This window comes from Gadus morhua, chromosome 1, assembly GCF_902167405.1.
Source record: "Gadus morhua chromosome 1, gadMor3.0, whole genome shotgun sequence".
Lineage (NCBI taxonomy): Eukaryota > Metazoa > Chordata > Actinopteri > Gadiformes > Gadidae > Gadus > Gadus morhua.
Genome location: NC_044048.1, coordinates 408544 through 429526, shown reverse-complemented (window position 1 = coordinate 429526; position 20983 = coordinate 408544). Strand labels below are relative to the sequence as shown.

Here is a 20983-nt window from a genome sequence, read left to right as displayed (position 1 = left end):
TGAGTACATAATTATTTGGATGCAGACTACTGTCTGGCTTAAGGGAAATGTACTGTAAATGTAAACCCAGTTTTGTTCTCCCCAGCCACCAGAGAAGGCTGGCGCAGCATCAGCCAGTTCAGGTCAGCTGAGTGCCCCGGTGGCAAGTGCTGCAGCGGGAAGAGCTCCTGAGGAACCAGCCAGTGCAGCGGCAGAGGGGAGGGCTCCTGGTGAACTGGCCAGCACAAGTGCAGCAGCTGTAGCTCAGGAAAACCCAGCTCTCCGCAGGATTGTCACGTGCTCGCTGTGTTCTAAGGAGGTGATGGGTGAGGACCTCTCCGGGAACCGTCACCTTATCGTGGTGGAGAGGTTTGCGTGTCCCTGTGAACCTGAGAGCTGTGTTGTCTGGAGCCTTGTGCTCCTGGTAGGGTCTCTCATGGCAGAGTGGTCTCAGGTGAGGGGCCAGACTAAGAATGGTTCAAAAAACTCCAATGAATAACGGTAAAAGAGGAGATGTGACCCGGCCCGGAGGAAGCCCTGGGCCCCCGTCTGGAGCCAGGCCCAGACGGGGGGCTCGATGGCGAGCGCCTGGTGGCCGGGTTTGCCACGGAGCCCGGTCGGGCACAGCCCGAACAAACTACGTGGCACCCCCCCTCTCTTCATCCCATGGGCCCACCACCTGTGGGAAGACCCGTTGGGGTCGGGTGCGCAGGCACATGGGTGGCAGCGAAGGTCAGGGGTCTCGACGGACCAGACCCGGGCGGCAGAAGCTGGCTCTGGGGACGTGGAACGTCACCTCGCTGTGGGGAAAGGAACCGGAGCTTGTGAGGGAGGTGGAGCGCTACCAGTTAGATCTGGTGGGGCTTACCTCCACGCACAGTCTCAGCTCTGGTACCGTACTCCTGGATAAGGGTTGGACTCTATTCTTCTCCGGAGTTGCCGAGGGCGTGAGGCGCCGGGCGGGTGTGGGGATACTCATAAATCCCCGGCTGAGCGCCGCGGTGTTGGAGTTTACCCCGGTAGACGAGAGGGTCGCCTCCCTGCGCCTAAGGGTTGTAGGGGGGAAAACTCTGACTGTTGTTTGTGCGTATGCACCAAACAGCAGCTCAGAGTACTCGGCCTTCTTGGAGACCCTGAATGGAGTTCTGTATGGGGCTCCAGTAGGGGACTCCGTAGTTCTGCTGGGAGACTTCAATGCCCACGTGGGCAACGATGGAGACACCTGGAGAAGCGTGGTGGGGAGGAACGGCCTCCCTGATCTAAACCCGAGCGGTCGTTTGTTATTGGACTTCTGTGCTAGTCATGGATTATCCATAACAAACACCATGTTCGAACATAAGGGTGCTCATAAGTGTACCTGGTACCAGAGTACCCTAGGCCGAAGATCGATGATCGATTTCGTGATCGTGTCATCTGATCTGAGGCCGCATGTTTTGGACACTCGGGTAAAGAGAGGGGCGGAACTGTCAACCGACCACCATCTGGTTGTGAGTTAGATCAGGGAATGGGGGAAATTTCCGGATAGACCTGGTAAGCCCAAACGAGTAGTGCGGGTGAACTGGGAACGTCTGGAGGAGGCCCCCGTCCTAGGTATCTTCAACTCACACCTCCGGCGGAGCTTTTCTGGCATTCCTGTGGAGGTTGGGGGCATTGAGCCGGAGTGGGCGGTGTTCAAAGCCTCCATTGCTGAAGCTGCGGTGGCTAGCTGTGGCCTCAGGGTCTTAGGCTCCTCAAGGGGCGGTAACCCTCGGACACCGTGGTGGACACCGGTGGTCAGGGAAGCCGTCCGACTGAAGAAGGAGGCCTTCCGGGATATGATATCCTGGAGGACTCCTGACTCGGTTGCAAGGTACCGACAGGCTCGAAGGGCTGCAGCGGCTGCCGTGTCGGAGGCTAAGCAGCGGGTGTGGGAGAAGTTCGGAGAGGCCATGGAGAAGGACTTTCGGTCGGCACCAAAGTGTTTCTGGAAGACTATCCGGCACCTCAGGAGGGGGAAACGGGGAACCATCCAAGCTGTGTACAGTAAGGATGGGACTCTGTTGACCTCAACTGAGGAGGTCGTCGGACGTTGGAAGGAACACTTTGAGGAACTTCTGAATCCGAATAACACGCCCTCTATGTTGGAGGCAGAGCTCGAGGTTGATGGTGTTTCGTCGTCAATTTCCCTGGTGGAGGTCACTGAGGTAGTCAAACATCTCCGCAGTGGCAAAGCCCCAGGGATTGATGAGATCCAGCCAGAAATGCTAAAGGCTCTGGGTGTTGAGGGGCTGTCATGGTTGACACGCCTATTCAACATCGCGTGGGAGTCGGGTACAGTGCCAAAGGAGTGGCAAACCGGGGTGGTGGTTCCCCTTTTCAAAAAGGGGGACCAGAGAGTGTGTGCCAATTACCGGGGTATCACACTTCTCAGCCTCCCTGGTAAAGTCTACTCCAAGGTGCTGGAAAGGAGGGTTCGGCCGATCGTCGAACCTCAGATTGAAGAGGAACAATGCGGTTTTCGCCCCGGACGTGGAACTACGGACCAGCTCTTCACTCTCGCAAGGATCCTGGAGGGGGCCTGGGAGTATGCCCATCCGGTCTACATGTGTTTTGTGGATCTGGAGAAGGCGTATGACCGGGTCCCCCGGGAGAAACTGTGGGAGGTGCTGCGGGAGTATGGGGTAAGGGGGTCTATCCTCAGGGCCATCCAATCTTTGTACTCCCAAAGCGAGAGCTGTGTTCGTGTTCTCGGCAGCCAGTCAGTTTCGTTCTCAGTGGGTGCTGGTCTCCGCCAGGGCTGCGCCTTGTCACCAATCCTGTTTGTGATATACATGGACAGGATATCGAGGCGTAGTCGTGGTGGGGAGGGGTTGCAGTTCGGTGGTCTGAGGATCTCATCACTGCTTTTTGCAGATGATGTGGTCCTCATTGGATCATCGGCCTGTGACCTTCAGCACTCACTGGATCGGCTGGCGGCCGAGTGTGAAGCGGCTGGGATGAGGATCAGCACCGCTAAATCTGAGGCCATGACCCTTAGCAGGAAACCGGTGGATTGCTTACTCCGGGTAGGAAATGAGTCCTTAGCCCAAGTGAAGGAGTTCAAGTACCTCGGGGTCTTGTTCGCGAGTGAGGGTACTATGGAGCGTGAGATTGGCCGGAGAATCGGCGCAGCGGGGGCGGTATTGCGTTCGCTTTACCGCACCGTTGTAACGAAAAGAGAGCTGAGCCGCAAGGCAAAGCTCTCGATCTACCGGTCGATCTTCGTTCCTATCCTCACCTATGGTCATGAGGGCTGGGTGATGACCGAAAGGACAAGATCGCGGGTACAAGCGGCCGAGATGAGTTTTCTCAGAAGGGTGGCTGGCGTCTCCCTTAGGGATAGGGTGAGAAGCTCAGCCATCCGTGAGGAACTCGGATTAGAGCCGCTGCTCCTTTAATTAGAAAGGAGTCAGTTGAGGTGGTTCGGGCATCTGGTAAGGATGCCCACTGGGCGCCTTCCTTGGGAGGTGTTTCAGGCACGTCCAGTGGGGAGGAGACCTCGGGGAAGACCCAGGACTAGGTGGAGAGATTATATCTCAACACTGGCCTGGGAACGCCTCGGGATCCCCCCGTCAGAGCTGGTCAATGTGGCCCGGGAAAGGGAAGTCTGGGGCCCCCTGCTTGAGCTGCTCCCCCCGCGACCCGACCCCGGATAAGCGGATGACGATGAGGATGAGGATGAGGGTGAGGACTACACGCAGCACCTGTCAGACTACCACGTCCAGGAGCGATGTGAGCAGTGTGGCGCAACGGCCTGGGGACTCATTGGATTGTCGGAGCACATTGAGAGTGCTCACCTTTTGAGCTGTCCAACAGAACCAATAGATGTTCCGGCTCCAACAGAACTATACAAAACACTGGCGCCACAGCAACACAGCAACCCACCAGTTGTTCCCGTCCCTGCTCCTGTCCCTCCCATAGCCCAAGAGACGTCACCGGCGGCACCACAACAACAAACACTAACTCTGCGGCCTCCTCAAGTTAACTGGCTGAGTTTTCTGCCGAAGCAGTTCTTAAAAGTCATAAATCAGGCTGACCGGGAGTGGATCGCACAGATCCTATATGACCGAACAGGACAGCTAAAACAAAAGCACACTCAGAACTGGTACCATCCTCCAAGCCCCACTAGATCCACCTCACCTCCAGATCCACTGCACTACTTTAGGCAGCGGATGTTCCTGTGGGCTCCAATGAGGATGTGGAGCATCCCTCTTAAATGCACGTCGTGTAAAAGGAAGATGCACCACTCTGGCATTTACACCAAAGTGAGAGAGGTGATAGATGTGGACTCCAGGTATTATCTGATAGGTGGAGACTACCCAAGGTGCAGCAAATGCATGATCCCTGTCTGCCCTTGGAGTAGTGAGATCTTGCAGCAGCTGGATCCCTCCCACCGTAACAAGTTTCCTGCTGTCCTAACGACACAGCAGGCACTGGACAGGAAGTGTGTCACAATGTTGCGACCACGCACGGTAGGGAACAGCTCCAGCTACTCGCAACAGGTCTTGCAGGAGGTGCACAGCGAGGAGTGGGCGAGGCGTACTATCGACTACCTCACTGATTGTGAGGTCCATAAAATTTCGTGCGTCCTCACCCAGTCCGAACCTGTATATCAACAGCCACCCACCTTCAGTCGTCTGCCCCTGGCTCAGTGGTTTGAAACCGTCCACACGAATGAGGTTCTTGGCCACCTGGAGGAGTTGAAAGGTGTTATAACATCAACTTATGGCAGAATCCTAAAGCTGGACTCCACCAAGAAGGTAAAAGTTAACTGATGTAAATTTGTTCTCATTCGTGTTTATTAGTATGTCCAATGATTTGCTAATTTCTTCTGTAGATCACTAAAAAGCTGGCAGGTGGCATTGAGAACACGGCCACGTGGATGAGCAACATCGGCAATGAACTTGGCCAAGTTCTCAACTCAGTGCTGACCACTGGTGAGGGGGCTGGCCTTGATGACCTGTGCCAAGGCGTTGTCCGGAGGTACAGGGATGCTGGTGAGCCAGAGCCAGATGCCATATATGTGGACAGGGACTGCTGCAGTGAGTCAGGTGTGTTGCCATCAATTTGTGGTGGGATATTTCTTATGAATTTGTTGTTCGATGAATAGTTTTAGCAGTATATTAATGAAATTGGTAATGTGTTCACTGGAAACAATCTGAATTACATGTATTTATGGCGTGTTGTTTATTATAGGGGAGAGCCCAGTTCTCACTTGGTTTCGTCCATGGACCTTCACAGTGAGACTGGATGTGTTTCATTTCATGAGGCGTTTTACCAATGGCCTGACCACTGAGCACCATCCACTATATGGCACATTCTGCTCAAAACTTTCCAGCTGCATTTTCAAATGGGACAAAGCAGACATTGAAAAGTTGCAGCAGGCCAAGAGGGCAGAGCTGGTGAAAAAACACCCGGGTCACAATCCTACCCACAGCCAGGTGTTAGCGAGCATCACCACCAGCGAACTCGCTAAGCACTGCCGCAGGAAAACGCGAGGGGTTGAGGAGACTCGCGCCCTCATCCAACAACTGTTGGACTCCATGTGGGACCTCACAGACACCACAGGGTTATCGCTCATCAACCAGGAGAGCATGTCTCGTGTGTGGGAGGTGCAGCAGAAGCACTTGCCCTGCATCCAAGATCCAACTGGTGTACAGTTGTACATCAACACCGGATCAAAGTTGGAGAAGGGGGATAAAGCACTTGACGTCCTGAGATGTGCCAGAGGGTCATCCTCTCTCGAGAGCTTTCATAAGCATCAATGCTGTTTCATCCCAGGCAAGTTGAAACACTTAACATTTAAAATCCTTTGTTAATGTATTAAGATGTGATCAAGCTGTGTCTTAAGTATTAAAATCTGCATTTATTATTACACTAATGTCCATGTTGCAATGTATTTTGAATGTTATATCTCCCTTGTGAGTCGCTTTGGATAAAAGCGTCTGCTGAATGACTAAGGCCCAATCCCATTTCTACCCCTTACCCTTACCCTTGTTTTGAAGGGGTAAGGGGGAGGGGGAAGGGGTAAGGGGTAGAAATGGGATTGGGCCTTAATGTAAATGCAAGTTGTTTTAACATTCTTTTTTTTCGTTTTCATTAATACCTTTTTCTTGCCAGGGTGGAGATGTAATGCTCTGCACACGCAAATGTACATGCTGGAGGGGTTGTCCAGATGGAACATCAATCGGGCCCAGCAGGCTCTGAATATGAGTGTCACGTCACAAACTCGGATTTATGATGTTCGTCTGATGTCCAGTGTGAACGCCCTCAGCAACAGAGTCCTGGGAAGTGCACTTCTTCAAGGGTTTACACCCCCGGGTAAACCTACCGGTAAGATTCTCATGGCAACAAAAGAACAGATGCTGAACAATATTCTATTAGTGCCAAACTGCCAGATCATGATGGTTACACTCACTCTTTCTACTTCAATCTTATTTTTCCTGGTGACTACTTATGGCAGGTGAGCTTATTGCGGTGGAGTATTTGCTGGCCCAGTCCAACAGAGGAGATCTGCTGAGTGCGCCTGACGCAATTGGCGCCAACCTGCCAGAGGGGCCGGAGGAAGTTCAGGAGTATGAGTTTCCTGATGAGACAATACCTCAGGCCACTGATATTCTTTTCCCGTCTTCTTCTCCGGTAATGATGTGATAGCCCTTTGATAATCTATCAGAACATCCTCCTCATCGTTACCCGCTTATCCGGGGTCGGGTCGCGACCTATCTATCAGAACATTTTCACTGTAAATCTAATTTGATAATGGTAATTCCTTTGTGTTACATGGGCACAACAAAGTTCACCTCACTGTACTCTCATTCACTTCTTTCAAATAATTCCCTTTAGGAACCTACGGCTGAAAGTGAAGGTGCATCTCGGAGTCCTGTCAGCTCCCCATTTGAGGACAGTGGGCCTATCACTTCAACTCCGGTAAAGTAGCTAATGTCTGACCATTAGAAATGCTTATTCCTTCAGTGTTTCTCTTAATTTAGCTATACAAACTGTTTTTGTTTTCATTTCATATGACAGGATAGTCGGTGTGATCCCAGAGGCAACTCTAAAAAATAAGAAGACGACCTTGCCAGGGCCATGGAGAGCTTCTCGGAAACGCAGTGGCTCTGCTCCAGGCCAACAAGCAGCCGAGAGGTACCTGCAAACAATCAGCTTCAAGTATATGTGTGTAGCTGTGTGTTCATGTGTAATTAACTGCATACACATACACTTTAATGCTGTGTGTCTGTATACATTTAATATACTTGTAATAATATGTGTGTAAAAGTGTGTTTGTACATTTGTATGTAACATAAAGGGGTATATATATATTTATATATATACACACACCCACAAAACAAACACACACATTGTGTGTTTACAGTACACACACAATGTTGGTTATCTCATCTAGTCTTTTCGCAGATTGTTCATGGTTCATGGCCAGGCTGCCCATAGACCCGATTACACCAGGGTCTCTGAGTGTGTTGCACTGAAGCTTTTCAAGGAGTTCAAGGAAGGCAGAAATAGACCAAAAGACCCTAAGGGGAGGACATTTCCAATTCCTCAGGCTATTATCATGACGTATGGTCATATTAAACAATTAATTGAGGATTGCCAACAAATCCTGCAAAGCACCAACCTGGTACTGGTGACCATAAATAATACAACAGTCTCTTCTTGGTGAGTTCATTTTTACTGCTTCATATATTCCCTTCAAAAGGACTTATAAATTCATAGGCACATGCATTCAAAACGTATAATGACTAAAAAACAATGTGAAAAACTCTGATCCCCCCACAAATAGGCTGCAGGATCGGCAGAAGAGGGCCGACCGCGATTCTCTGCTTCAAGGGGTGGAGCTTCCTCAGCAGGTCCACGTGGCCGAGGAATCCCTCCTGGAGGCCCTGGACCTACCATCTGAGCCTGTTCCACATGGGCATGCAGATCTGGAGTTCGAGGAACCTGACAACCGTGAGGGTGAGGCGGTGATTCGGCGACGCCGACGCAAAACTCAGGTTTCCAGCGAAGACGCTGGAGGAGATGATGCTTGGACTGTTCCTTTCCCCTCTTCATCTGACCTAGCCTATTGTGAGCAGCGTCAACACCCAGCTCCTGTGTCTCAATCACAGAGCTGGTACCCATACCAACCACCATCAGCTCCAGCGTCTCAATCTCGTGGCTGGTCCCCATACCAGCTGCCTCCAACACCGGAGTCTCAGTATCAGGCCTGGGCCTCTTACCAACGGCCTCCAGCCTCTCACTCTCAGGGCTGGTCGGGGCCCTCATATCAGACGCCGCCACCACCACCAGCAGCCCACTTTCAGAGCTGGTCCTCAAACCTGCCGCCTCCAGCAGCTCACTCTCAGGGCTCTTACCAGCTGCCACCAGTGCCAGATTCTCCACCTCAAGACGGACCTTCTAACCAGCCAGATCCAGCGTCTCACAATCGCTACCGGGAATGGAGGTTACAAAAGGCAGCCTTTGAGGATCAGGAGCGAGCGATGAGGGGTGAGCCCCCGAAGAAGCGTCAAAGTAAGGAAAGCTACCACTACAAATGCAAAATGTGTGGTAAGGCGAAAAGCAAACTTACTGGCCACACACAGCTACGGGGGAAATGGTACTGTCCAGCATCTGGAAAGACCATTGAAGAGTGGAAAAGCTCCTTGTAAAAATGTAAGCAATGTGTACATTTGTTTTTAAGATATTTCTATTGGTGTTAAATCGTTTGTTTTAAGTGTTAAATCATTTGTACAAAAAAGTTCAAACAGTTGCAAGTTCACAACATTTGTATAGATTGTTAAATTCCGCAACTCTAATAAAACAACAAAAAAAACAACTCTTGTAGCTTCAGACGACTGCTCTACGCTGAGTCCCTCTTCCATTTTTCTAACACCGAGACTTTAAACACTTTTTCAAAAATTCTCTCTTGCCCATATTTAGTCTCGACCACATTTCGGGAAAAATTAAAAAGTATTTTAGCGATTGATAAGCTGATGGGGTGGCCGAGTGGTTAAGGTGATGGACTGCTAATCCATTGTGCTCTGCACGCGTGGGTTTGAATCCCATCCTCATCGTTTGCACAATTCTTACATAAGTACATCGTGTTCAATTTCATGGAAAAAAATACGATGAATCAAGGACGTCTTGCACTATTTCCCTTTCATTTCAATTAATTGTAACCTAGAGCCCAACCTTTACTGCCAAAAAATACAGACACTGATCTTGAAAGTTCTCATTCGCTAAAGCAAGAGTCTTGTTCATTCTCTATGGTCTGAACCACGGTTAAATATTTCAGTTCCACCAAAATGTAGTATTTCAGTTCCGCCAAAATGTAGTCTAGAGCACAGTATTTACCGAAAAGAAAACACAGATTTCTAAAGTCCTGAATCCCTATGGCATTGGATAAAGCATACCAATGCATTGGCTGGCAATCGAACCCGGGTCAACTGCTTGGAAGGCAGCTATGCTCACCACTATACCACCAATGCCACAATGACAAAAATTATGCTCGGAAATCATCAAACCTAAACTCAAATCTCGGTGGAACTGTTCAATTTGTAATTTTCACTTATATTTAGTTTAAAGAACGGTTGCACAGTCTACTGCAACAGTCTATGATGAAATGGTTCCATGGTGTAATGGTTGGAACTCTGGTCTCTGAATCCAGCGATCCGAGTTCAAGTCTCGGTGGAACCTATTAGAGCAGTGTGGCTTTAGACGACTGTTCTACGCTGTGTCCCTCTTCCATTTTTCTAACACCGAGACTTTAAACACTTTTTCAAAAATTCTCTCTTGCCCATATTTAGTCTCGACCACATTTCGGAAAAAAAAAGAAGTATTTTAGCGGTTGGTAAGTTGATGGGGTGGCCGAGTGGTTAGGGTGATGGACTGCTAATCCATTGTGCTCTGCACGCGTAGGTTCGAATCCCATCCTCACTGTTTGCACCATTCTTACATAAGTACATCGTGTTCAATTTCATGGAAAAAAATACGATGAATCAAGGACGTCTTGCACTATTTTCCTTTCATTTCAATTAATTTTAACCTAGAGCACAACCTTTACTGCCAAAAAATACAGACACTGATCTTGAAAGTTCTCATTCGCTAAAGCAAGAGTCTTGTTCATTCTGTATGGTCTGAACCACGGTTAAATATTTCAGTTCCGCCAAAATGTAGTATTTCAGTTCCGCCAAAATGTAGTCTAGAGCACAATATTTACCGAAAAGAAAACACAGATTTCTAAAGTCCTGAATCCCTGTAGCATTCGAAATAGTATTCCAATTCATTGGCCGGGAATCGAACCCGGGTCAACTGCTTGGAAGGCAGCTATGCTCACCACTATACCACCAATGCCACAAAATATACTCAGAAATCATCGAACCCAAACTCAAATCTCGGTGGAACTGTTCAATTTGTCATTTTCACTTATATTTAGTTTAAAGAAAGTCTACTGAAACAGGCTATGATGAACTGGTTCCATGGTGTAATGGTTAGTACTCTGGACTCTGAATCCAGCGATCCGAGTTCAAGTCTCGGTGGAACCTACTAGAGCAGCGTAGCTTCAGACGACGACTCTACGCTGTGTCCCTCTTCCATTTTTCCAACACCTAGGGCCCTATTTTAACGGTCTGAAACGCAAGTGGGAAGCGCAAAGCGCAAGTAGCTTTGTGGGCGGTTCTACGACGCTATCGCTATTTTACAGGCGGATAAATGAAGCTTGCGCCACGGCGCAAGTGTCAAAAGGGTTGGTCTGAAGCAGCCTAATTACCCGTAGGTGTGGTTTGGGCGTAACGTGCAACAAACCAATGAGAGTGCCAGCTCCCATCCCCTTTAAGAGCCATGAGTGCATTTGAATCGGACGAGTTGATATTTTGAAAGCGCGTCTCCAGTCTCTGATGAGACAGATGCACATGAATTTCAAACTGCAAATGGCTTAGTTTATTGCCAAATAATATGGCCTAATTCACACATGGAATAAGGGGGTTTCTTCCACAACTTCAGAAATACTGAGTCCTCAAATAAATTTCGGCAAAGAAAACGTATGATAGGCTATAACATAAGATATGCGGTAACTGTGGTTCTATTTAATGATATACGCAATACATTATAAACATTGTTTCTTATCAGTATTGTATGCTATCCTAATATGCATGCGTCCCCGCGGTAATAGACATTGCCATTGATTGTATTATGCGTTACGTGTTTAGTTTGCCCAAGTGAAGGAGTTCAAGTAGCCTACCTCGGGGTCTTGTTCGCGAGTGAGGGAACTATGGAGCGTGAGATTGGCCGGAGAATCGGAGCAGCGGGGGCGGTATTGCGTTCGCTTTACCGCACCGTTGTAACAAAAAGAGAGCTGAGCCGCAAGGCAAAGCTCTCGATCTACCGGTCGATCTTCGTTCCTATCCTCACCTATGGTCATGAGGGTTGGGTGATGACCGAAAGGACGAGATCGCGGGTACAAGCGGCCGAGATGAGTTTTCTCAGAAGGGTGGCTGGCGTCTCCCTTAGGGATAGGGTTAGAAGCTCAGCCATCCGTGAGGAACTCGGATTAGAGCCGCTGCTCCTTTACTTCGAAAGGAGTCAGCTGAGGTGGTTCGGGCATCTGGTAACGATGCCCACTGGGCGCCTTCCTTGGGAGGTGTTTCAGGCACGTCCAGTGGGGAGGAGACCTCGGGGAAGACCCAGGACTAGGTGGAGAGATTATATCTCAACACTGGCCTGGGAACGCCTCGGGATCCCCCCGTCAGAGCTGGTCAATGTGGCCCGGGAAAGGGAAGTCTGGGGCCCCCTGCTTGAGCTGCTCCCCCCGCGACCCGACCCCGGATAAGCGAATGAAGATGAGATGATGATGAGAGTGTGTGGAACTAAAGTTTGCGTGTGTTTAAACAGAGCACACACGCGCGCCCGCATTCATTCATTCTTTTTAACACTTACTCGCGGTAAAACATTGTTTTTCACGATCAAATAGGCCTACTCATCAATCCTAAAAGTTATGGGCATGTAGGCCTACACAATGTCTGTGTCAAGAAAATGTGTTTGCTGTACGGTGTTTGCAGATGCATTGATTTAAAAGTACAACTTATTACCGCTGCATCAGCTGTTCTTTCCCAAATAATTTACCAAGAATGTGCGGCTAGGTAGATGAGAGAAGCAAAGTGTATGCGCGAGGTGCACAAGCAATCCGTATGCATTGCATGCGCATGTATGCATGCGCCCTTAAAATAGCATCTGAACAACGCGCCACTGACTTTAAACCAGGTATTTCCTGGTCAGTAGCGCAATGGTATTCAGAGACGGCAAAATACCGTTTGCGCCAGAACACGCCTCCTCCTTCCGCCGAACCGCCCCTTGGGGCGCATGATCAATCCCTAATTTACCGGCGAGTGGCGCTGGTGGGAAAAGAACGCTCTGCGCCAGTTGTAAACTAGCCACGACACATGCGCCAGTGACTAAGTCACTTGCGCCGGATGCAAGATAGGGCCCCTAGACTTTAAACACTTTTTCAATAATTCTCTCTTACCCATATTTAGTCTCGACCACATTTCGGAAAAAAATATTTTCATGGAAGGTAAGCTGATGGGGTGGCCGTACCTGTCAGTTTCTGGACTGTCTCCGAGGTCCTAACACATTACAAAAGGTCCGAACAATTCCGAACGAGGTCCGAACAAGGTCCGAACACTGATTCCAAACACGTCACTGATTTGACGTGTTTGGCGTCATTCGAAATGACGCCAAACGCACTTCGGGTGTCTTCCCTGGCATAAATCGTTATGTTATCGTTATAACATCGGGTATGTGTAAATGCTACCCCGATAAATTGACCCGATCATACATTTTTAGCCCGATGTCACCCGAATCACCCCGACTTCCACATCGGTGGTCCATCGGCCATTAGCGGCCATTAGCGGGATGGTGTAAACGGGGCATTAGGCTGGCGGTGCAATGCTGTTCATACATACAGCTGTTCATACATACATACATACAGATGTACATGCTGGAGGGAGTATCGAGGTGGAACATGGGCCGGGCCAAGGAGGCAGTAAATGTGGAGGGGGTCCCTCGCAGGAGGAGGATGAGCCGGATGACACCATCAGCATGACTGACATTCTGTGCCAGTCAGCTGTGATAGGGGCTGGTGATCCTCCAGGTGCTGTGGTGGGTGACGCTGAACCCGGACCCCTCGTCACACAGGTCAATAACACTTTCTATAACACCTTACTCAAAAACACAAAATTTGACCGAAGTAAATGTGGTTACAGGTCTTGAAAATCCCCTTGCAGGTGCATGTCTCTGAAGTCCCCTCGCAGGTGCTTGAGGCGGAGGAGGAGCCAGATGACACCATCAGCATGACTGATCACACAAGTGATCCTCCAGGTGCTGTGGAGGGTGACGATGAACCCGGACCCCTCGTCACACAGGTCAATAACACTTTCTGTAACGCCTTACTCAAAAACACAATATTTAACTGACGTAAATGTGGTTACATTTTAATAAGATAAATTAATGTAAAATCAGCATTGCTCACATATTAAAAACAAGAGTGTACATTTATTTGCTTGGTTTTTGTTTTTCTCACTTATCAATTTTCAGACCAGCCAATGTGACTCAAGGGGCGTTGTGGGATGGGATGCGGTTGATAACCTTGCAGGCTACCTAGTTGGCTTGAATCGCACCATCACTGCCTTGTCATTGAAGGAGGAGGCGGACATAGTCCAGCTATATACAGCTCTCCATGACATGGACAAGAAGCATTCAAGGTACAAAATAGTAATTATTTTGTACACCAGAATTAAACATACATTCCATGGAATGAATGAAGAATATGGATGTCTCTTTCACCGTTTAGCTACACCCAGAAGGCTAGAAAGAAAGGACAGGCATCAGGAGGACCATGGAGAGCACCGAGGAGGCCGAGTGGCTCTGCTCCTGGACAGCAGGCGGCAGAGAGGTGCTTGACCAAAATTTGCAATAATTTTGGTTCAATACAAATCATTGATTAAGAGACAGCACATGTCACTGTGAAAAGTATTTATTAAGTGTTAACTTAATAAATAAAGTTAAATACTTTATTGCAATCCCTATTGACATTGTTACTTGGTTCTTCACGACTTTACATCCTTGTTCACAGTCCAGATCATATCATACTTCTTTCCCACAGACTATACATGACTCACGGCCAAGCAGCCCAGGATCCAGAACACGACTGGGTCAGTGAGTGTGTCTGCCTCAGACTGGCCAAGGAGTTCGAGCAGTCCCGCAACAGGCCCAAGGACACGAGGGGGAAAACCCTGCCCATCCCTCAGTCAATTGTGAGCATTTACAGCCACATTAGACAGCTGCTGGAGGACAGCAGGGTTATCGTGGTCCAGACGGCGCTGGCTCTGGAACAACACCACGATCTCTGCATGGTATGTGTTATTTCATTTACCTTCCCCATACAGCCAAGACAGTATGTAAATATTTAACCTTAAAGTGGAAAGGAAGCAATCAAATAAAACATGTCTATAGCACTAGTTAAATATTTAAATATACCATAAATACAAATAAAGTCGGAAATATGTCCCGTTATTCAGAATGAAGCACAAACACGTTGCATTAATTACAATGTTTTCAGCCTGTGCGCCGCCATCTCTGTTTTCAGAATACGATGACGTCACGAGAATGGTTGGTATTAACATTCTATGTTGTTTACATAGCGGCTCATAGCCTCACAGGTAGCTTACTGCCTCAACAAAATGGATATGGACGAATGGGATAGACCCACCAATGAGGGCAGGCATCCAATTGCCTATGCTTTTGAGCCAGTAAGAGAAGTCAGAGTTTTAGTGCCCCCAACAGAGCCTGACTATGGAGGAGAAATAGATGAAGGAGAGAGAGATGTATCTGAGCGCACAGGAAACAATCGGTGGTGCTTGTGTGGGGTTTGTGTCTCTATGTCCACTGACATGGAGAGTGTCTGCTGCCATGAAATGAACCTGTAGTAATGCAGTGTAAGATATGTATGTATATTGCACATTATATATTATTACATTATTATATTTTTTATATATATATATATATAATAATTATTATAATATAATAAGATAAGAAAAGTAAAGTACATGGGTGCAGCAGCTGGGCTCCACGCTGCCTTACAGTTCGTTAATTTCATGATACAAGTAATTGTTGTGCCGTTTGGGTGTGCACGTGAATATGCGAAAATAGTGCAACCGACGGTGTTTGCAAATGGATTATTTCCGATAACAATGGATTATTTTGGCGATGGATTAGAAATTATCAAGAGCATGGAGCGAGCTAGTCTGCAAACAAGACAATCTTCAAACAGTGAGTGTACTTGTACTAATTTATCTGTTTCTCTAGTAGTAGAAGCTAAGTGTACCTCTCGTTCCTCTGCCTGGCAAGCACGTTTCTGCGCTCTTTCGCTGCGCATAAAGGCCTATTTAGGGTCGTTTTAGACGCAGAGACGTAAGCACGTAATTTACACAAGGGACTTGTTTTAGACAAGTTTTGATTTACGGTTCCCGTAAGGTTCCTTAAGGATTGCGCGTGTTGCAAGGGGATTCTCCGCCAGAACAGTAGGGGGAGCAACGAACGAATCTGTGGGCGTGGAAGTGGAAATCACTGGCTTGTTTATATTTATAATCATAGCCGCGGAAACGTATTCTCAGCAGGGGGTGCTGGAAAAAAAACCTCAGCCTGGACTAGACTCGCAACTCGCAACATTGATAAAAAAGATATAAAGATATATTCACATCCAGCTGCTCACAGAACAAGTTTAGCGCGCCACCGCTCCCCTCACACTTTTTCATATAACTTCTTTTCAGCACTAGGTCATATGAGCATTAAATAAATGCTGCGTCTCTAAATGCCTTGGACAGCAGCGACGATGACCCGCTTTGCCACGGGCCGAAACAGTGCGGAGCGACCACAGCCAGAGCGAACACAGCGGGGCAGAGGAGTGTCAGGAATAGTCTTTTGTGTACACATCAGTACGGCCTATTTGCACTACTGTTTAGTGGCAATGCAGTGTTTTATTCTATGCCTTTTAATTTTCGTATATTATTTCAATGAATACAATTTATTTATTTATAAAAACAAGATCTGGTCTTCAAATCTTTTTTCCAAACATAGGTCGGGTTTGTGTTTATATTCGGACCAATACGGTACAGCGGGCGCTCACATGACGTTAAGCATTTCCTGGTGCATAATGTGACGCTTCAGAACCTAAAATCCCGTTTCTCCCCGTTGACACAACACCTAACCGGCGTTTTCAGAAATCTCCACTTTGGCCGGAGTTTTTAGAAATAATCGTTTTCTGTGATAAGACAGGGCCTCAGACAGGGGGTGCGGCAGCACCCCCAGCACCCCTACTTCCCGCGGTACTGTTTATAATTATCATAATTCGTTCTTGTGTTTTCTTCTTCTCCTGTATAGAATTTCTCAAAATCTATACAGTAAAATCACATAGTTCCTTGTGTACAAGTAGTCGGTACACCAGTTAGTATGGTCATATCAGTCAGTGCCTGAATTTATGTGAAATTCGGTCTTTAGCTCACTTCAAAGTGCTGACATAATGCAATTTTTCAAAGGCGAGAATATGCATTTGTACGTTTTTCACCTAATGTTCTAGGTAATTGTCTGCTACTGACTTCTCTTTGCGGACCTACATTTCAACAGTAATGGCAACATAGATGAAGCTCGAACCATTGAGGAGGCACGCTACGCTGTTTGCTATTCGCGGTTTCAGAAAGGTGGCTGGGTAGTCCGCCCCATCAAGGAGAAACCATCTTACGGTTAGTCGTTTCACTTAGTTTCTCAATATCTTTTATGTCAATCTATCTTTTTTTATGCAAGTCAATCATGTTCCTGATTGTGTTCTTAACATTTCTCTCCTCAAGGATATGCAACAAATCTTATGGTCTCTCTGGTAGAGGAATACTCTAGATCACCACAGGCCCTACAAGAAAGCAGTGCTGTCTTGTCTTGTGCTGCCCCGCCCCCCCTCACCACTTCCCTCCAGAAGGTTGCCAAGGATGAGGCAGTCAGGCTCCATCTCGCACGACACTCGCGTTTTAACGTGTAATTAAACATACGTGAAAGAAATTGGGAGAAAACGGGTATCGGTACTCTTTAGTTTGTTTATTAGTTACAATGGAACTGAGTTGATGGTATAGTGTATGATGACAACATCAGTGAATGAGATGATGAGAATATATTTTGGGACTGTTTATTATGCTACCTTTCTTCTTTTTTAACGACTCCAGTGTGTGAGTGCATTGAATTTCCCGTGCAATGACAAATAAATCGAATCTAATCTAATACATTTTACCAGTACAGTTTTTCACTATGAATTTAGTCATTGTCTTCCAAACGGGGCAATTGGAAACCTTTACATGCTCGTCTTTCTCTTGCAAACTTCCTCCTTTTTGCTGCAACAACACATGAAGGTATGGCTTTAGAGGTAGGATCTTCCTCCCTCTCCTCAATGGAGAAGCCTCCACTGCCGTAACCCTATAAACACAGCGGTGAGCCCCGTGCGTATATGCTGCACCATGGCACCAGTACCGCGGGAAGTAGGGGTGTTGGGGATGCTGTAGCACCCCCTGTCTGAGGCCCTGTCTTATCACTGAAAACGATCATTTCTAAAAACTCCGGCCCAAGTGGAGATTTCTGAAAACGCCGGTTATGTGTTGTCGTGTCAACGGGGAGAAACGGGATTTTGGGTTCTGAAGAGTCACATTATGCACCAGGAAATGCTTAACGTCATGTGAGCGCCCGCTGTACCGAATTGGTCCGAATATAAACACAAACCCCATTGTAAGACGACCTTTAGGCCTATTTGAAAAAAAGATTTGAGGACCAGATCTTGTTTTTATAAATAAATAAATTGCATTCATTGAAATAATATACGAAAATAAAAAGGCATAGAATAAAACACTGCATTGCCACTAAGTAGTGGCAATCGGCCTTACTGATGTGTACACCAAAGACTATTCCTGACACTCCTCTGCCCCGCTGTGTTCGCTCTGGCTGTGGTCGCTCCGCACTGTTTCGGCCCCTGGCAAAGCGAGTCATCCTCGCTGCTGTCCAAGGCATTTTGAGACGCAGCATTTATTTAATGCTCATATGACCTAGTGCTGAAAAAAAGTTAGATGAAAGGGTGAGGGGAGCGGTGGTGCGCTAAACTTGTTCTGTGAGCATCTGGATGTGAACCATGGTGTGAACACAACGATCGATGTTCAACTGTGCGCGCATGCACTAGTGTAATTGAGCTGCGCTGCTTATATCTTTTTTTATCAATGTAGCGAGTTGCGAGTCTAGTGCAGGCTTTTTTTCCAGCACCCCCTGCTGAGAATACGTTCCCGCGGCTATGCATGGAACTGCAGGCACTGCTGGAGGACCATGCAAATGGCAGGATTTGGAGGGAGAGGGTATTCAGGGACCATATCGATTTATTGGTACATAAAAAACGAAAAAACGGCTTGTTTTCTGGTTTCTGCTAGTGTCAATTATTCCCAGAAAACAGAGTAGCCTAATAAAACGTACCCTGCTCATTTATGTAGCCTACACGTTCATTCACAGGGGTCTTGAACTTGAAACATGGGCTCCTACCAGGAAAGGCAACCAACAGCAATCATGAGTAATTTTGTTTATTTTTTTCAACTCCCAATTTTTTTACATTGGTATGCTAGACATCCTAAACAATTAAAAATTAATAAAGATATTAATTTATGGATGTCCATTTAAATTAATCAATAATCCCAAGAGGCCGCTTATTGGTCATGGGAGTTGTTTGATGCGATGCGAATTTGGTTTGAAATTTAAACTGTCCGATATAAAACCAACGCTGATCAATGTTTACCAACATTACCAACGGATTGTGCATGGAGCCTCAACGCCACGGTTCGCTGAAAGCTCAAGAATGCCACCTAAAGGGTAAGAATACAATATCATATTTGAGCTTGTATGGTTTTGTCTATGCTTTACTTGAAAGTGCTAACATCGTGCAATTTGCAACAGCTAAAATATGCAATATGCATATTTTTATGTAGCCTAGATGTAGTGTAAAATCTGTACCCGCACTCACTCACTCTATGAAATGTGTATCGATGTAAATCTGTGCAATTGGATTTTGAAAAATAAAATCCATTGAAATATAAGCACTGAATATGTAGGCCTATGCATTGAAATCTGTATTTTGTGCCTCTGAATATAACTCTTTCCAATTTCCAATTTATCATTTTCGCCTTTATTTTTCAATGTTAAAAAATTCAAAATCAAATATTCAACGTTAAAAAACGTTTTTGCCGTGACGAGATAGGGGCCTACGCCTCGTGGCCCACTGCCTCCATCCTTTGACTGATCTCCATTGACTTTGAATGGGGACGGAGGCAGTGGGCACGAGGCGGTAAAAAAATGTCGAGCATTCAGTTACAATTAGTTGGGAGAGATAGCAACCGCTCCACAGGGCCTGCACTGAATCCAATGGCTTGTGTGGATAATTTGGTAAAATAGTATTTCAGAATCGGGTTGAACAATAAAGAGATCCTCGCTGTTTTAGTGCAGAGCCACAGTGTGGTGTTTAGTGTAAGGACGCTGAAACAGTGTTGCCAATTTAGCGATTTTGTCGCTATATTTAGCTACTTTCAGACCCCTTTGGCGACTTTTTTTTAAAACGGCGACAAGCGACAAATCGAGGTCCTTTTTCAGCTGTTATTGGTGACTTTTGGCGACTTTTTGAGGTGAAAGCACTATCGCTATTACCTCTTCACAACGAGCACCGGGTGCCTGCGCGGCCCCTCCCCGTCTCAAAGCACTTACAGGCAGCCCACTCCTCGTGCAGCAGTCCCTCCCAGCTGCTCTGTTAGCAGGAGCTAACAGGAGACGTTCACGCCTCGGCATCCGGGCTGCAATTTATGCTAATTAGCTCCTCCTCTGGATTTCTAGCTTTGAACTTTTTTCACCCAATCATATGCATGGCTAAACACAGAGACACACTATACACTAAACCATCACCATAAACAAGTAGGCCTGTAGTGTAGAGTAGGTAAGTTTGAGCAAACTTTGCAATAGGGAAGATTTGCGAAAGAAGATCTCTGGAATAGACTGATGTTGTCTGTGTGTTTAGCCACGCATATGATTGGGTGAAAAATGTTCAAAGCTATTGGCTTAGAAATTCAGAGGAGGAGCTAATTAGCATAGAACTGGAACGCGTTCTGAACTTTCCTGAACGTTCTGGAACGCGCGCCGAAGTGCCTTCAGAACAAGTGCTGAGATGCGTGCCGAGTGGCTTTCATATGGCAAGCCATCCCCGCCAGAAAGCGGCATCATTTAGACGCGTATCACCTTCATTACGCCGTAAAATACGCCGTAAAATGTAGAAAAACGCGTCATGCGCAAAAAAGAGCCGCTTTTTACGCCGCAATTAAGCCTTTCAAGAGCGCGCGTAAAATACGGCGTTCCTCTAGTATGCTAATAATCTCCACCCTTCTTTTCTCTCAGCCAATGCATTTGAAGTGTTTGCGCCCAATCGTCGCTGACCAAGACAAGCAGACCAAATCAGTTCAGCACAGATCTGCTTTGAGAATTTCTCTTCTCATTTGGCGTTAGTTGTAGCGTCATTTAGATATATATATTAGTAAATGCATTTGTAACTGTGTGGTTCCCGTTTGCCATTTGATAGAGACGCTTGACCTGTAGGCAGCAGGTTGTCGGATCGAATCCATTTATTACCATATTTCTGCTTTTGTCAGATTGTCACGCTTTTATGATCGCAATGCTTTTTCGTCGGCAAGCCAGACCCCCTGTGTTATAAGTTCCAAAGACAGTGCCGTTTTAGTCAGCCAGCCAGATCATCTTGGTTCTTAACTTATCCACGCTTTATAAGTTAATTATATTTAAATTATTATAGCCATCGAGCCTTTATTTTCGTGGAGTTATCGTTACATCCTCTCGTTCAATCGATATAAATACAGAGTGGAAAGGAGTGAGAGGG

General features: G+C 47.0%; 2 protein-coding genes across 2 annotated transcripts; both read left to right on the top strand.

Annotated features, from left to right (window-relative positions):
- The first annotated feature begins 3959 nt into the window (after positions 1-3959).
- On the top strand, positions 3960-5816 carry LOC115545526 (uncharacterized). Its single transcript, XM_030358812.1, has 2 exons — positions 3960-5048; positions 5194-5816. The coding sequence occupies exons 1-2, from the start codon at positions 4880-4882 to the stop codon at positions 5814-5816; spliced, it is 792 nt and encodes a 263-aa protein (XP_030214672.1). The 5' UTR covers positions 3960-4879.
- Positions 5817-7033: 1217 nt separating this feature from the next.
- On the top strand, positions 7034-8410 carry LOC115545514 (uncharacterized). Its single transcript, XM_030358785.1, has 4 exons — positions 7034-7140; positions 7411-7668; positions 7793-8076; positions 8184-8410. The coding sequence occupies exons 2-4, from the start codon at positions 7418-7420 to the stop codon at positions 8408-8410; spliced, it is 762 nt and encodes a 253-aa protein (XP_030214645.1). The 5' UTR covers positions 7034-7140; positions 7411-7417.
- The last annotated feature ends 12573 nt before the right edge of the window (positions 8411-20983 follow it).

Excerpts from the sequence above, each read along its gene's own strand:
- LOC115545526 (XM_030358812.1), top strand. The coding sequence starts at position 4,880 with ATGAGCAACATCGGCAATGAACTTGGCCAAGTTCTCAACTCAGTGCTG. Across the intron at positions 5,049-5,193 it reads GGACTGCTGCAGTGAGTCAG|GGGAGAGCCCAGTTCTCACT; the intron begins GTGTGTTGCCAT and ends TGTTTATTATAG.
- LOC115545514 (XM_030358785.1), top strand. The coding sequence starts at position 7,418 with ATGGTTCATGGCCAGGCTGCCCATAGACCCGATTACACCAGGGTCTCT. Across the intron at positions 7,669-7,792 it reads AATACAACAGTCTCTTCTTG|GCTGCAGGATCGGCAGAAGA; the intron begins GTGAGTTCATTT and ends CCCCACAAATAG. Across the intron at positions 8,077-8,183 it reads TTCATCTGACCTAGCCTATT|CTGCCTCCAACACCGGAGTC; the intron begins GTGAGCAGCGTC and ends TCCCCATACCAG.